At 45.7% G+C, this 17949-nt stretch overlaps 1 protein-coding gene and 1 pseudogene across 5 annotated transcripts in view; one reads left to right on the forward strand and one right to left on the reverse strand.

Annotated features, from left to right (window-relative positions):
• The window catches only part of LOC126537880 (KICSTOR complex protein ITFG2-like), an 84738-nt gene that overhangs the window by 42439 nt on the left and 24350 nt on the right, over nt 1-17949 (forward strand). For 2 of the 5 annotated variants that reach the window (XM_072287940.1, XM_055074509.2), the window contains exons 11-14: nt 3170-3287; nt 4383-4544; nt 5078-5143; nt 7692-7790. In XM_072287940.1, the coding sequence (XP_072144041.1) occupies nt 3170-3287; nt 4383-4544; nt 5078-5143; nt 7692-7744 (399 nt within the window). In that variant the 3' untranslated portion in view covers nt 7745-7790. Of the gene's footprint in view, nt 1-3169; nt 3288-4382; nt 4545-5077; nt 5487-7691; nt 9878-17949 lie in introns of those variants that run through there. The other 3 variants (XM_055074507.2, XM_055074510.2, XM_050184978.3) reach the window with 2 other exon arrangements.
• Nucleotides 12276-13850, reverse strand: LOC126528619 (uncharacterized; annotated as a pseudogene).

A 17949-nucleotide genomic window follows, 5' to 3' on the forward strand; every position in this document is an offset into this window, starting at 1 on the left:
ATGGCGTTTTTTTTTGTCATTTCCTTTCAAATAGAAACATTCAAATAGTCAAACTTACGAATTGATTTGGTTGAGATTATATACAGGCTTAGAAAAAGTGGATACCAATAATTTTTTTCTCTGGAAGTTGAAAAATACAAAACAGTGAATATGCCTAAAAGTATTGTTGCAGAAACCATAAAAGAATATTGTCAATAAGCAAATAGCTTAAGTGGACCCCAGAAATAAAATGGGCACACTAGCATTACTTCCGAAGTATACTACTGATTTTCATAAGGGTGTTTGATTATGCTGGCACAAATTATTGTCAACATGTTTTGGTAGATGGCATGACAATGTGATGGCAGCAGTGTGACAAGGATGGAATGATGACAGTGGAGGTGATGGCATTTCGGCGTTGGCAGCAAGACCAAGATGGCACGGCAACAGTAGAATAATGGCAGCGTGATGACAGTGGCAAGATGACAACAAAATTACCGCAACATGATGACAATGGCATGAAAATTGCTGTGCACAGTGCACTTATTTCTTCACTCATTTGGCCCACGAAGCCAGATCAATACTCTTCTGACCATTTGCTTTAAGATCATGCAGAACCCACGCACTGTGAGATCTGGTCTAAGTAAGCCGGTCTAAGTTGTTCACATAACCAGAGAACTCTTTGGGGAGTTTTAATTATTTCAGATCAACCAGTAAGCCCTGGTGGCTCCTTGAACGATGTTGCCTGCTCCACTATGTAACTTCTCACGTTTTCTGCTTACTATGTATGTAGCCATGGGGTTGAAACTTATGTTACTATTGCTCAGATTTTATGTTTGATTGAGCGTAGTTGACAGTTCAATTAGGAGAGGATCATATAGGACAATATTTGATACGCTATTTGATAGTTTACAAATATTTTCACACCTCTTCTTTAGATGCCAAAGAGCTCTCGCGCTTAATCATGTGTATCTGAGTGCCAGTTTGGCAATGAATGCGCTCTGCAACTCGGTTGCATGCTTTTTGCATTGAGAAAGTCCAGCCACCCACTATAAAAACGGGCAAAAGAGCCGAAAGAGCTATTTGCTTTGAAAAACCAATGCATTTTTCTTTACTATGCTGGCAGTTTCACCATAGTTCCTTCACTGACAGTTTACCCTGATAATCGGCTGCAACCAAGCTCACACATGGGATTCCAGGCGTGAGCGTCATTGACTGTTCAGCGCAGAAAGGGTGGTATGATTAACTAGCATGCACGCCCTAAACTTCCTTCTCATCAAGCTGTTCTCATGCATGCCATAAAGAAACCTATGTGCTTGTGCAGGAGGTTTGGCCATTGTTTTCATTCTTGATGGAATTTGTTTCTTTTGCATCATGAAACTCCACTAATAGCGATGAAAATAACATTGGCATAAGATCCAGTAATTTGTTTTCTATTCAATGAAAACATGCATTAAGAGTTTTATGAAAAACGACAGGTAGATTACAGTCCTGTAGACCTAACTTGTGGCGAATTTAGTTATTAAATACAGTCGAACCCACTTATAACAATTTTCAAATGCCACGGAAATTCCATTGTTATAACTGGTAATTGTTATAACTGGGTTGCATAAAAAACATCAAAATAGGGGGATGGCAGAGCTGATGTGAGAAAACTAATAGTGGGGAGACTAGTGCCCCTTCCCACCACCTTTCTCCATCCAGCTGCTGATTGTGTTCACTCATTTAATTGCTTCCTGGGCGTTCCGATCGCGTGTAGCAAGCTGCGGCTGTCGACGTTAAAGAATGGCACTGTTATAGCAACTCCAAAGAGGGGCCACGGGTGGCAAGCGATGTGCGAGCACCGCTGAAACATTGCTTTGGTGGCCCCAAAAGGGACCTTTTAAAAATTGCGAGAAGGCGGCTGCGGCAGCCTATCAGCTTAAGAAATCTAGAAGAAACGGTGAGGCGAGATCGCCACGAGCATCTCGCCATGTACTTCTCACTGGCTTGCACGAGAAAACCTTATGTCTGTCAGCCTTGCATGCTTTACGCGAAGCTTGCCAACATCCCTCTCCAAGGCATCCAGGTGCTCCACGTAGTGCAGCGAAAGGTTTCTTGTGAAAACGAAGCCCTGGAGGGGGACTGAATCATCTGCCGGGGCTCCAGTGAGGACAATGTTGAGGTAGACTGCCCTACTGTGTCATCGATGCCGTCGTCGCCGTTGCTATCAGATGCAAGCACGTTCCCAACGATCGCCTCATCGGTTAGAAGCACTTAGGCTTTCTTTTCACCGGCAATGTTGTGCATTGCTGATGATCAGCGGACGCATCAGCCATCTTCCGTTTCGGCAGCAAGTCAAAAGAGGCTAAGAAACCATGTGGCTAGGAACGATTTCGGTGCAGCCAGCAAAAACAAACAGGAGCGATTAAGCTGTTTGCAGAACTGCACTGAATGAGGAGCCAGTGAGCAACATATGAGCAGTGCAATTGGCACGGTCCATGCGTGTTCCGGAGGGGGGGCACGGCATAGAGCTATGGGTGCAGCCCATTTGTGTTCGGAGGGGTGGAAGGGTGATGGGAGAGAGGTGTGCGGAGATGGCTAGAAAATGAGTGCGCGGCGGCTGTAGAAGCAACGGCCCATCGTGCAACGGCTCGAGTTTCTTCCTTTCTTTTTTTTTCTTTTCAAGGATTTTGCATTTCATCACCTTTCGGCTCGGACACCCAGCAGCCAGACTTCATAGTTATAACTGATAATGCGTCATCGGGGCATTGCAGTAAGTGGGTTATTTAAGCATGGAAAACATACAAAAGTTGACGGTACAGCAGCTTCTCATTGTTATAACTGATATATTGTTAAAACTGGTATCGTTATAAGTGGGTTCGACTGTATGCCATGAAGTACATTTTGTGGTTAGTTTTTTTGCGCTTTGCAAGTACTATATTGTTGCAAGGCGCTTTCTTGCATTGCTTAACATGTTATTAAAAGCGCATTCATGTAGTAAAGCCTCGGTGTATGCACAGTGTCATTCACCGAGCGTTAAGCCAAATACCCAAATTAGTGTCGATGGGAACTGTGTAGCATTGAAGCGCTTTTATTTACGTTACGATTTCACTCTGAGATGTCATCAGTGTGCCTTGAATCTGTCTCTCTGGCATGTGGGAGCTTCTAATGCTGAAGTTAGTGACGGTGTTCTGTTGCATCTTTCCAGGGGGATGGTCGGGAAGAGGTGATAGCCTGTGCTTGGGACGGCCAGACGTACATTGTCAATGAAGAACGGCAGGCAGTGCGGTTCCAGTTTGATGAGGCAGTGTGCACGTTCACAGCTGGTGAGCGCCTCTCCTGGTGTAGCGCTGTGTTTGCCGGCATTGCTTGTTGGGTGTCAGGAGTGTGAGATGGATCTTGGTGAATACTCGCCATCATTATATATGAGCAACTGTCGATAATTCATCCTGATTTCTTTCCTGTTGAAAATTGTAGAAAATCCAGTGCTAAAAGAATAAGTGGAGAATAAGCAGCAGTACAGCGTTGTTGGCAGAGGATGCCGCTGTGACGAGCTTTCGAAGACGAATCCCAGAAACTGTTGCACTGCAAGGGCTGTAAGGCATTTCCTTGAGCACATGAAGTTCACTGTAAGCCTGCTTTCAGCAGTTTGTGCCCTGTTGCACTGATTTGTTGTACCTCATTTTACAATTCATCATTGCACTTCATCTTATAAGTGTTGTCTGGCTCTTTTGATCCATGCATGGCTGTTAGGCAGTTAAGCCCCAACAACCATGATCTCTGTACTTGCTTCCATGGGGACATCCACAGGGCATGTGCTCACAGGCTCGTGTTGTTGCCCTTTTAACTAGCTTCATGTAGGAGCAGCACTATTGTCACTACCAGTGGAAAGTGCCAGGGCTGCATTTAGATTTCTTTAATTCTTGCTCAATAACCGGCCTCGAAAGCTGTACACTCACAAACTGTGTTATTCAGTTGTGATACTGGTAAGTTGAGCTCTTGCTTGGACTTTCATCTATGGCTGCACAAAGGTTTGCTGACTAAGTGACAAAAAGGCAAAGCTTATGTTGTTTACACTGGTGGAAGGTAATGTGACTAATGTCAAAGGTAGCAGAATAGGAGATCTCTTTGTTCATTCTTGTAGATGGCCTCACCCAAGCACTTTACATGCATGCACTGCTCCATTCACAAACATCCTTTTGCATCCACATATGCCTTGTGGTGCAAAGTGACCAACCAAGCCTGATGATTTGTGAAAGCAATATGGTGACGCGAGCTGCTGTTTCTGTGCTAACCTCTTCAAAATGCTGCTCAAGCAACGATTCCCCCAAACACCAATTTGCATATTCAGAAATTTCACATGAAAAGCAGTGCATCATTATTATGTTGCTGCAAAGATGTTTGCCTTTTGCTACTTACAGGTAATCTGACTCTGAGTCCTGGTGAGGCGCTGCCCTCCCTAGTCTATGCAACGTTTAACAATCGCATTGTAGTGTACTACAACATCACCTTCACAAACATGGCCACGCAGTCGCTGCTGGATGACACTCAGCTTGTGGCCAAGATTAACACCCTTGTGCCAGGTATGTGTAAGCGACTGCCCCATCTGCATGCTTATGATCTCTGACCTTTTCGGTCTTGAAGGGTTGCCCGAGTACTTGACTGTAGCCTGTGTCAGCCGCAACTTTGGCCTTTAAAAATGAAACCAGCCTCATTTTGTGCATAACGACCAAGTATATTTGCGTGAAAGCTTAAATTTATCTTCAGTGAGAGGTACACTTACAAGCTATAGTTTAGAGACCACGGCATAAGCAAAAAAGTTTCTCCTAGCATAGCTTTGCAGCCCTGCAACGTGGAGTTGCTTCAACACATTGCATTGGTTGAACACTCGCGTGCAGGCTGTACCACTTAATTTTACCTAGCATGCCAAGATTGCGAAGCAAGAAAATTTTTGGTGGTGTCATTCATCTCCCAAACTTTCATTTGCAAGTGCACGACACGAAAATTTTGGGAGATGTAGGTTACAATAGTTCAATTGGTAGATCTGCCAAGATGCATCACCACTTCACTCATTGAAAAAAATTCGTCTTAAACTTTTACCTTAACATTTCCGCAGGTGTGGACCCGCGTAAGTTTCTCCAGTGGTGTATGTATGGATCACGGCCACTGCTAGGGGACCAAGGTATGGATGGCTTCATCGCTCTTGTTAGGATTGAGCTCAGTATAGACAATCTACAGTGAAGCACCCTATGTTGGTTCAGTAAGTCCTAGAATTGATATTCTGGGAGTGCAGAAACACAGTGAAAAAAAAAAGAAAGTTATTTACAAATGTATGCCATTCAGACAACTGATTAATCAGCTAAGCTGCACAGTAAAACCCGTATACATCAAATTATTGTCTATATCGAACAGTTGTAACATCCCCTGGTAAATCTCATGCAACAGTATAGCGCTGTGCTACGCTTGTATCAAACTCGGGTTTCACCACCACTTTCAACATATTTAGCATTGCGCCACGCCGTGCCCCTGCGAGTGTGCTTTCCTACTGGGTACGCAATCACTTCTTGTGCCATCAGAAATATTTAATGCCAATGAATTTGAATTGGCACTATTCTGGCAGATTCTGTAAAACTATACTGAATCTCAAGAGGGTTGCAATGTGAGCTTGTTGGTAATGCTGGTAATCCCGTCTTAATCGCGTGACCATACACCCCTTGAAGATGAATCTCAAGGGCAGTACATGCTATGGTAGGAAAAAATGAGCAGTATGAGTGTCTCAGTTTTGATCACTGCACACCTGGATGACTTGATTGTGCAAACTGTGGCCGTTTGTTATCGACAAGAGCAAATTGCCACTCTGCTTCAAGAATTCAAACAATCTCCTGACTATACGCATTTTGTAAGAAAGCATGGATGATACTCAGTATTTTCACTGAGTAGCTGTGTTTAGATTTAACAAAACCACCACATGCCACATCCATGTACTTCATGGAGAGACCGTGCCGGCAGTGGTGCACAAAACTCGCATGCGGTCAACGTATGATTTTTCACTCTTGCTAGGGACTGCGAAAACATCTGAAAAAATTTAGTGCATGGCTTTTACTGCCCCTGAGGGCTCAGATCGCCATAGGCACGTGTGAAATAGCTCTGAAGGCCTGTTAGTACACTTATTAGGCATAGTGGTGCTCGTACTGTGGTAAGAGATGACAGGTGCACGCGAGTATAATTAAGGAATGCATACTATGTCCTGCGATGGCGGCCCGTTTCCACTGTGTATGCTTCACCGCAATACATTTCTTATGCTTGACTGTGTAACATTGCTGTAATGCGGTGAAGCTAACTTTTGGGAACTGGCATTATACAACGCTTGACCCTTGTCGTGCTTTCCCCTGCTTCGAAGCCATCGGCGAGGATGGAAACGATGGAGTCGGTGCCATTGCTGAGAGTGGCGAATCACTTCAATGACAAACACGGCACCAAACAGTAGGAAGCTTTGTAGAGAATGTCGAAGCAGCTAGGCCTGGTGTTGCTGTGGTGGTGGATACAGTTTCCAGTGGATCAGCTTGAAAGAGCACGGGGTTGGGAGATAATCATAATGACAGTGGTAGTCTCTTCAATGAATGCCGTTTCGGATCTGCAGTCACGGCAAAAAGAGTTTCAGCGTACGAAGTTTCAGATGTCTTTATACTAGATTGGCTCTGGGGTACGTGGCGATGCCACAAAGGCATACAAGTTATTGGGCATGTCCGAAATATTGGTCGCTGGCTGTATGCTGTGCGATTTGGTCCACACTGAAAGCGTTTAATTAGTTCTTGCTACGGTTACTTGTAAATGGGAATAGACTCGGATGTTCTGCAAGCTGAAGGCCGCTTTTGATCGAGGCAGCAGTTGGAGGGCATGGGTTGAGAATGAAAAGACCGTGAGGCCTCGGAGCGCGAAGCAGCACACAAGAAGATAAAGGCATACTTCGGGCAGACGAGGAGCGAGGATGACTGGATACATCAGGAACTCAGTTCTGATGTCAAAAGTCGAAACAACAGTCTGCACTGATTGCTTGTTGCCGGCGTATGATGATTGGCCATTTAAACGATGTACACGAGGCCTGGCACATTCACGCACCATTTGCAGTCAGGTGTGCTGATGGCAGCATGGCGCATATCCATACAGACTGGCTCGTGCAAATTTGAAGTGAACCTCCCGATTTCAGAATCATTGAAGCAGTGCAGCACTGTATTTTCTTGCCCGAAATTTGTAAGCATAACATCAAAAAATATTTCTGAAATTCGATTTGATATTTGGCTTTTTTTTCTTGATTCTGATTTTCTTGATTATTATTTGATTTGAAATATACTGTTTGGTGTTTGCAAACCCCCTACTCTTAATGTCCCAAAACTGTACCCTGTGCTAGAATGCAAGCAGGATAGCATCCCATGCTGTCTGCAAACGCAAATAAAAGAAAAATATTGTGTGTGCAATTATTTTTAATGTCTAGTATAATGGAAATATTGTTATTGTTCTTATTGCTTCCCTCTGACATTTGTCGGCTTAAATTAGGCACTGGTCCACTCGCCAATGGCTATACTCGTAAAAATATGTTCAGCTTGAGGGATGGGTGCACATCTTTTGTTCAAAACCAATTGTGATACAGTTTTGCTTGTGTATAAGTATTTACTCCACCAAAATATATGACATGTGAATATCTCTCTCAATTTTCGTCCACTTTTTTTTAGTACATCCTATGGAGAGTGATGACCCAGATAGAGGAACTGAAGATGCCGGATGAGCTACAAGTTCAATCGCCATCCTGAGACTACACCGATCATTGTGCTGTGAGCTCTGGGAGTTTTTGTCCATGACCTTCGCTAGCATCTCAACTTCCTTGAACTGGAATGATGCCGTTGCAAAGCATTGTTAAAAGGCCCCTCACCAGGAATTTTGGTTATAAGCCATAAGTTGTAAAGCATTGTTCAAGGAGTGCAATAGCACAAGAAGTTTAAGAATTGTTTTGTAGTAGCTGAGATAGGAGCAAATGAAATGGTATGAAGAGGTGAGATGCCCTTGCCACATCTCAGGCTCTCTATCACTTTGATCGATGACCCGCAAAGGTAGCTTAGCGGCATGGTGTTGGGCTGTTAAGCACAAGGATGCGGGATCGAATCCCGACCACGGCAGCTGCATTTCGATGGGGGTGAAATGCAAAAACACCCGTGTACTGAAGATTTAGGTGCACGTTAAAGAACCCCTGGTGGTCCAAATTATTCCGGAGTCCCCCACTACGGCAGGCATCGTAATCAAAGCGTGGATTTGGCCCCTAAAGCCTCATAATTTAAGTAATTAATTTATCACTTTGATGATCAGAATGCTTAAGTTATGTTTGTCCCGTGCATTCGCCTGTATTCGAGCTGAGGGCCCATGTAATGGTGACATCACTGTCTCTGCCTCATTTTTTCTTTCTATCTTACTTGCTATTTGCTACAAAGTGGCGGCACATATCCAGTTGTGGTATAGCACACACCGCATTTCACAAGAATCCCTGAATTGTTCGCATTGATGGCGACATATAAGTGTGCTAGGAAGCTGGCATGCATGTGACTATGGAGGTGATGGTATTGATGTCATCTGGCAGGGGGTGTGGCTCCTCCGAGAAGGACGTGCCGGCTTTTGGTTGAATTTTAATTTTTCAGCTGTTTTCACAGCGTGCAGCAGTGAAATAGTTTGCAGACGTGGTCGTCACTTCCCGGTCTGCACAGCCCAGTTGTCTGTTCACAATGCTCAAAACCTGGTGAGGGGCCCATTAAGCGGCTTATACAGCAGATGTGTTGGGGAAGATGCCCTGTTATGTCATGGTTACAGCACGTGTTTTAAGGAATATTGTGAAGAATTCTGTGAAATTGTGATTTGAGAGCTGTCCTGCATGTTTTTGGAGTGACAAACTCTTTGCCGTGCCCACAAACATGCCTACTACTAAACCCTCGCCTTCACTCTGGCGATGCTTTCATAGCTTTTATGGTAAAACCCCGGTATGAAAAAACAGTGTTATCATCGTTCCACACTCGGCGTTCATTTTTTGCTCTCCTGCTGTGATGGTCTGGTGGTGGTGTAGCCAATGTTGTTGCACTGTAGCAGACAGCCTTGCAAATTCAAGCCTGGCGCTTGAGTTTTCATTGTGATTCCAATCTTCTGTCTGACAAATTCTACCGTGCAGGTTTATTGTAACTTAAATATACAAGCACAAATGCTCTTGAGTGTGCTTCTTTCAACACGTGCCATGGAAGCTATGTATCTATGGTGTTGTGCTGTTGAGCAAAGGGCCACAGATTCAATTCCTGGCCACATTGGCTGCCGTATGTTATCGTGTGAGGCTTGCACCTCTTTTCTGATGTGTTTGCATGGGGTGGGCCTTACAGGCTTGTGACTGCTCACTGAAGCCTCGAACTACGCTCGCATAGCTGTTCAGAATAATGCGACACTTAATGGCTGACTGTGAGCACACTCTTAGCCAATCTTTGTTGCTTCCGCTTCCTGCATTGTTTGATGAGCTCAGCTCATCGCCACTCTCCCAAAGCTTGTCGTCGTCCTTGCCATCCTTCATTGTTCGAGATTCCTTTCACCTTTACTCTTTTGGTGCCACAAGAAAATGGTAGTATTTTTGTAGGCCTCGGAAAATGATCATATACCACTACAAATAATATTCCAGTGCACATTGCAGCATACTATATTGTACATAATGAAATGCTCTTTCCAAAAAGATATGTTGCAAAACAAAACAATTTATTAGGTAGCATAAAAATTTTAGAAAGTGCCATTTTTGCTGCCAGTTGATAAAAACAACAATAATAAAACATGATATCGAGAAAAACAGTATCAAATGAAATTCAGAATATACATTTCAAAAATAAATAACCCAGGAACACTGTCTGAAAAAACAAACAAAAAAGCATGTTCAGTACACCATTGTTTTTCGGATACAAAAAAGAAACTAACACCAGAAACTACGTCATCACTTGTGCCATGTGGTGAAGCAGTTCCTGGATTTTGTGAAGCATAAGGGCGCTCCGTATTTTTGCCACAAACAGCTGGTTTTTGTTCAGTTTTGCAGTCCTTGTAACACATTTTGCAGTTCCTCCTTTTCATCATTTTTTGAGGATGGTCTGATGAAAAGTCCAAGGAACGTACTTTACGAGTGCGTCTGGAGTCATGCCAGGACCGATCCATTCCAGAACCGATCGCTTTCGGCATAGCTGGGTGACTTATGCATCCAAGCATATCTGTTTGCATTTTTGCAGATTGTCTTTATCACCACTGCAGTGAAGAAGAGTAGAAAGAAATCCTACGCCGTTGTAAACTGTCTTGCGCTGCTCCGTAGTGCTGGGCTGAGATGCGCTGTGGGCGGCCTTATTGGCGCAAACGGAAGTTTCTTTGCTGCCGATGGTAGCAAATCATGACCAAGCAAAGTATGCACCCAGAAGATAATCAGTAGAGCTCTCAGGTCATCCAAAAAGATTGGCAGATAAGCATGCACAAGGAAGGAGACCCGTCAAGGCCGTAAAAGAAACTTGTCAGTGAACAGCTGCGGATGTCTCAGGCTGACTTAAAACATAGTCGCTGTCAGAGCTTGAATCTGCTTTGCAGTCCTCTTTGGAATCGTAGTTCGAGTCCTCATCACTAAATTCAAGTGCGGGTGCAGCATAGTTTAGAGCCGGACACCTTTTCTCGCGATGCAGCCGCACGGTATGGCACCATGGGGGTGACTTTCGATAACTGTGTAGTGACACCGGCAGTGCCTCTTGCCAGGATTTTATGAGGGAAACGAAACGGAAACTCTAGGAAAATGGCCCACAATGCCAAGGCCACACGTTGGACATGTGGCGGACCTTCAGAAATATCAGAAATACTTTGGTGGAATAAAACGACTAGGACTCCAAAAAGCCCACTAGTGAACAGCTGGCATCATTTTTGGGTAATTATCACTGCTCAGCACTGTTGGACGGCAAAGCTGGCTATATAATTTTATTCTTGACTTGCTGGGAGCCATTTGATTACAAAGTTTTGATGCTGGTGCCGCGTAATTGTGAGCGGCATGCCTTTTTCTAGAGTGGGCAGAGGGTGACAGCCATGTCCTTTTTCACTGCAACTGCAATATGCGCACATTAGTTCGCAAAGAGGTCCGTCAAAAATCACAACATCCCCAGATAGAGAAAATTTAAACTGATTCAGAAAGTGCCCAGTGCCTGTACTACACTGGGTGGCCTTAAGTAGATAGGAAATGGCTCCAACATGTTGAAATCGGCGATTTAAGGCATCGATCCCTGGTGATCGATTTGAATAGGCGTGGCAACGAAAGAGTCAAGGCAGCGGCCAGTCTGTCCCACGTAAGACTTGCCGCATATGAGGGATATCACATTACTTCTGTCTGGCATTTAGCACAAGTCGTGGCATGTTTTTTTTCCCACAACGTTGCCTACTTGTTCGGTTGCCAAAATACGGGTCAGAGCTGGGCCAGCTCTGCCCTGTGGTCTGCTGTGGTCTGCAAAAGCGGCACGGGCAAGCACTGGCTCGGGACGATAGCAACGACAGCGTGTGTGTGTCCAAGGAAGCCGTTGTATTTGTCCTGTGTGTCCATACTAGAGCAGTGCACAGGCCGTGATTCTCGGCCCGGGCCCAGCGATTGTAAATGTTTACCTGCCTGAGCCCGGCCTGGTGACTCAAAGCGAGACCCATGTCCGGCCTGAGCTCAGAAAACAGTTTCGCCTACTACATGACCCGGCTCGGCCCGGCTCGGCCCGGCCTGACTGCAAATCAGGCCCTACAGAGGCCCGAATATGCCATTGAGAGCAAGGTGTTTGAAATAGCAACAGTCAATGTTTTGTTGGCGTGTGCTTCGCTAACAATACTTTAAGGGGCGACGTGGTGATTAAGGGGAGATGCTACTCAAAGACACTTTTTACATCCTAGAGCAATGAAACTCGGCATGTTTATAGTTTTTAATGCTGATTTAAAATATGTAATTAGTTTTATTGCAAGTTGTATAGTTCTTGTTCTGTACCATGGCAAAATGTAAAATATAGGTATTTTCGCCCCCCCTTTTTCCATAATTAAACTTCTATAATTACAGACCACTGATGGTTAATTTTCCTCCACTTGGATTTTAGAATGCGGAAAACTAAGTAGGAAGTGCATATAAAAGAACTGAATACTAGAGAAAAATTGGAACCCAGGAAGTACATATATTGCCCACATACCAGTGAGTGTTTACATGAAATTCGCATAATATATATAAACAATACTGAAGTTTAAATGAGATAACGGCACTCTCCACACCTTGAAGAAAATGTGGGCAAAATTTCATCCAGATCCAAGCACCAGAAGTACCTAAAGCACGATGGGCACAGTCAAAAAGTTGCCAAAAATTACATTTTGAGAAAAAAGAATGTTAAAGTTAAACTAGAAAGTTTATTTACAAAAAAGGCTTGAAATGAGATCAAACTTGCACGCAAAAGAGGAAAACTGTCCTCTAAGCAGCCATTGCCACTAAAATGAGCATGCACCATAAGTTTCTCCCTCACGACACTTCGGAGCCGAGTCCTCGACATGGGCCTTCTTTGTCAACATCCGCCGATGTGCTCTTGACTCAGCAGTCTGCTTCGGAGACATTTTTTTGTGGCGAGTGCTGTCACGTGATGTGCCAAGCACAATCAGATCTTGAGGTGGAAGCACACCCAGCTCTACCAGTACACATTCAAAGCTGGAGTGCCCTCGATTGAACCGTAGAACTGCCAAGGCAGGGGCCATCTCCACGACAAACCTCGAGGCAAATAGAGTCTTCGGAGAGAGAAGTCATGTTTTGCTATTTAGCGACTCTGCCGCATTCTGGGTTTTGCCCTGAACACAACGGGTGAGCAGCTTTTCATCGGTTAGCCTTTTATAAATAGGGAGTATTGCCTTCCCTTGGGCCTTCATGAGCAAGGGTGTGTGAGTCGGTGCAGGTTCACCCAAGGCTTCAGCACGCCTGTGCTTGCACCAGGATGCTGCTCCATCTGGGCAGTACTTGTGGCTGCTCGCACCATCCGAGGAGCAGGGATGAAAATACAAGGCCCAAATCGCGTGGTGCATTCGTTTTACACTGCCCCTGTTGCTTGTGATGGCAACCTGGTAATAGGTTTGCAGCTTCTGGATCACTGGATCCTTTAGCTTCTCCTCTCTTCGCAGTGGCTCTTTTAGCTTGTGAAGAGCAGTTCCCAGGCGCTTTGCCACGTGATTGGTGCAGTCTTCCTTTTCAGTATTTACAGCACCACCATAGACATCTGCCTCTACAACTGCGGTGTAGGCTTTGGAGGCTCCATCGCTCAGGAATTTCTTGAAGCGCTATGGTGTGCCATAGGTCTGGCTCCTTTGCCATATCTGTACCGTGGCTTCCGCTTCCATTGCATGAGATGAACAATGAGCATTTTGCTCACACACTGGGCCATGAAATGCTTGCCAGATTTCCTCTTCTTCATCTGGCAGGGCCTTATGCAGACTGCAGGCTAGGCAAAAGTTGGACAGGACTTCAAATTCCAAACAAAGTCTAGTGTCAAGGGACACAACAGTTCCAATACCATTGTGGCTCTTATGGCCTCGTTTGTGCCACATACCGTCATACATGACGGCAATTTCGTCCCCGCCCGCGTCACTCGCTGTGAATTGCCTGGCTTGCGCAAGATTTTCGGCGATAGCACTCAGTGTTGCGTCATGAACTTTCTGGCTCACGGCAGCAAAAGATTTGTGATGCATCGGCTTTTGCAAGCCAACAACTGCAGAAAATCTGACCAACTGCTCGTAGCCAGTTCCTACAGAGCACGCGGCCACAACAGCTTTCACATTGACAGCGAAGCTATCGCGTGGATTCCCACTGTCGTAGGCTCTGGCTGCGTATGGTCCGTCGCCTGCAGCACTCGTGCTGGCCTCCCTGCCCGGAGAAACACGCCGTGATGTATACGCTGCTGAAAGCATGCTTTCGGGGCATGCACTGCTCTCGCAGCGTAGTTATAGAAACCACGCAAGTCCTTTGTGCTTGTTGGCCGGTTCCCGTATACACATTTCCGAACGCTGACACGTTGGGTTCTGATCTAACCGCACCACTCACATCCTCGTGAGTGGTGCGGTTAGATCAGTGATCACACACGACTCACTGTCTCACACTTTCTTCGTCGTCGAAAAGTCCGATCTTTTTTTGAGAGGCACTCCAAACATCTAGCTTCATGCTGCTAAGAAATTAATATTATATCTATGATAGCTACTAATATATCACAGTAAATGTCTTGCTGGGTGTGCAAAATTAGTATTTCGAAAAAGTCAACAACACAAACAAATGTCACACTTAATTGTGAGCAGTCACAAATGTGTACACATACACATTCCCAAAACATTCTTAGGCTCCTGGGGCACAGTCACTTTGGGCATTAGCACCTCTGTGGCGTTTTTTGAATAAGCACTGCACATTTTCTGCCGATGCACACTTGTGTTCAGTTGCAGCTGATCGGCGCCGGTCTTTTTCCTCCATGTGCTGCATACACCTTTGGCCAGGGTTCATCCAGAGGAGGAGGAGGAATGAACGTTTATTGTAAGAAACAGCGAGAAAGTGTCCTTTCTTCGCCCTAGGTGGGCGGCTCTCTTAGTCCAGAAAGCCGTTGGCTAATGCTGCAGCCCGGGCCCGGTCCACCAGGCTTCGCTGATCTTCCAGGCTCTGTGCCTTTAACATTGCCTCCCACGTTTCTTCGATCGCTTGTAGCGGTTCTGAGGCATCATCTTCACTGTTTTTCTCGCGGTGCGGGCACACCAACACCATGTGTGGGAGCGTGTCTGGTACGTCACAATACCGGCATAGGTATGAGAATTTGGTGGGGTGCATTCGGTGCATGATAATTCCATGTACATACGTATTTGTTTGTAGTCTGCGGAGGGCAGTGGCTTCTTCCTTGCCTAATTTTGGATGAGGTGGAGGATATTGTCTTCTTTGGGAAGCATTTTGGCAACCTTGGCAAGCATTTTGCAAGAACTTCATCCAGAGTTCTTGCAAAATGCTTGCCAAGGTTCTCCTTCAGCCAGCATTGAATTTCATCACTGCTTCCTCCAATGCAGCCTCAACGCTGAAGAGTAATGCGTGCTGCTCCTTCGGTGCGAGCTCCCATATTAGCGAGTGCAGGCTCTTGTTGTCCTGCGTTTTGCCTCGCTGGCAACGTTCAAGCAGCATCTTGTCAGAGAGCTGTTGGGAAATTGGCAGTAATGCCTTGCTGACGTGAGTAGGTAAATTGTGGTGCTTCGGCACAGGTTCGCCTTTGGCCTTTGCAGCGTTTTGCCAGCACCAGGAATCTGGACCTTCTGGACAAAGGCTGCGATTTGAGATGATATCATTTGATGTTACGTGATAGTAGCTTGCCATCACGGCCTTCTCCATGGCTTCAACGTCACCAGTGTGGGACTTCAGAGCCCATCCATAATAAGAGCTCAATTTGTTGACCAAATCTGCAGTCAACCTTCCTCTTCCACCAAGTGGCTTTGAGCCAGGCCCCTTGTGCTTTGACAGGGCATTACATAGTGCTGTCCCCATCCTCTTATGGACATGGTTGACGCAATCCTCTTTGTCAACTTGTATGAAGCTATATGCTTTGGCCTGCTTTAGGGCCAAGAAAGTACGGCTGTCACTGTCTGACAGCACAATTGTGTATCTTAGGCTGTACTTTTCCAGCGATCTTTTGAATAAAATGAGGCCAGCCTCCACCGCCATTTCACCAGCCTTCTTATCCGTATTTTTCTGACACTCATGACTGGCTTTCCATTCTTCATATGAAGGGTCACCAACTTTTGGTCCACGCTGACAACCGGCACAAAAGTTGCTCAGCACAACACAGTCCAGGACAAGTCCCGTAAAAAGTTCGATGATGGTGCCAACACCGATGTGCGAACTGTGTCCGTGAGTCATCCAAAACTCGTCATAGGATACAGCAACGTTGCCCGGGTTGCCGAAGTTTAATTGACTGTAAAGCTGCCGGACCGACTTCGCGCATTCAATTGTAAGCGTCACAGCTGCCCAGGTCGCGGCAGGTGTCAACTTCGTTTTGACGTACCCCTGCCATGTTTTCGTATGCAGCCCGCGGTGCGATATATTTATTTCTGCGAAAATACAATTGAACGCAGTTTGCCGATTGCCGGTGCTTTGCATTGTGCGCGCAACCAGAATATTAACGGTAGACGGATTCACCTTCTGAGTCCCATTCACACGTGTCGAGCTCCACGCTGATGGTTTGTCGCCTCATTTCGAGCATATAAGCACCAGACTTACTGCCAGGCCATATTCGCGCTCCTTTTGGCTGATTTTCGTGCTACCGCCGCATGTATTACTATTCATATGCTCCAGCAGTGCGTTCACCGATTCCAGGCACACCACGGTGAAAACAGTATCGCCAAGCGGGCCGGCCGCGACATCGCCAGCGGACAAAATTTCCGACTTACGGCTCACTGCTGCGGTTGACGCGAGCTCTTGTAGTTTCTCGTCGGATCTTCTGTCGATTAGCTCCAAATCTGAAGGCGTCAGCATAGCGGTGTCACGACAGACGTGGCTACCGTTTTCGTCACACCTACTCATTGTTGCACCACCTAGGCCTAACACTTGGTCGGCTCCATCAGTTCCATCGCTTGACGCCATTGGTGGCTCGTCCTCAACGACTTGTGACATGGGGGGGGGGGGGGGGGGGGGGGCGTTTTTTGAAGTTGTTGAGCATGGACTTCTTCCTTTTCTTTCCAAACTTGTGCTTAGAGTCAAACTTTCGAAGCGGAGGAGGCATCGTTGTGCGTACTCACACAATGATGGCGTCTAGCCTGCGCCTCAGCTGCGGCTAGCAGACGGCTCGGGAGTGGGTCCAGCCAATCACATGGCTTTATCTCGTCACGTCCATGCGACAGTGAATGAGAACGCGCGTTTTATCTATTTTTGCCTCCGGTTTTTGTATTGAACCAGCAAGCCGAACGAAGCGGCAGCACGCAATACTTGAAGCCGAAACCCAATTCTTTCAAATGAGACCAAGATGGCCGCCCTCAGGGCACTTGTATGCGAGCACGGCGTCATTGAATGTGTGTCGTTTTAGCGTCGACACACGCAAGAAATCAGGTGCCCTATCTGTTTTTAAATTGATAGTACGGCTGAAATATGACCTACGAGATTGGAAACTTGTCAGATAGGGAGAATAATAGATGTAGATTCCAGAAATGCTATTTTCCAAAATTCGTTTTTTGTAAAATTATTTCTTGGGTCTAAAGACCCGTGTCCCCCCTTACATATACTAGTAGCTTATTTTACAAAACGTTGTTATGGTGGAAAAAGATGAAAAAGTGACCTGACATGCAGATACGAGGAGCATTTGTACAGTAGACTCTTGTACAGTAGACTCTTGGTAAATGGAACTTCAAGGGACCGTATAAATTAGTTCTATTTAACAGGTGTTCCATTTACTGAGAAAGATGTGCAAAAGTGCTGCACAATGTGCATATGCCCGTTTAAGGGGAGACACTACTCAGAAACCTTCTTTTCATATATATATATACAGTTGAACCTCGCTACAACGAAACTGACGGGGCGCGCGAAAAATTTCGTTAAAGCGAAATTTCGTTGAGGCGAAAACAGCCCAAAAACACTGTCAGGTTGGACCACATAGTCCCAAAACATCATTTATTTCCAAAGAAGTCGGTCAGCTTCTTCTGCTTCTTTTTTTTTGCCACGAGTGCAGTGGCGCGGCTTTCGCACTCGGTGAACAGTTGCATCGCGACGTCGTCATCGTGAGCACCGAAAAATCTGCGGATCACATCAAAAGCATCCATCACTTTTATTGCAGGTGGTGGCGCTAAGTCCTCCGCGTCGCTGTCATCATCCGATGATGCGTCGTTGTGGCGAACGCCCTCAATTATAGCTTCGTCACTCAGCTCCTCGTGAGCTAGCACTTCACTGTCAACAGC

The sequence above is a fragment of the Dermacentor andersoni genome, chromosome 4, assembly GCF_023375885.2.
Source record: "Dermacentor andersoni chromosome 4, qqDerAnde1_hic_scaffold, whole genome shotgun sequence".
Classification (NCBI taxonomy): domain Eukaryota; kingdom Metazoa; phylum Arthropoda; class Arachnida; order Ixodida; family Ixodidae; genus Dermacentor; species Dermacentor andersoni.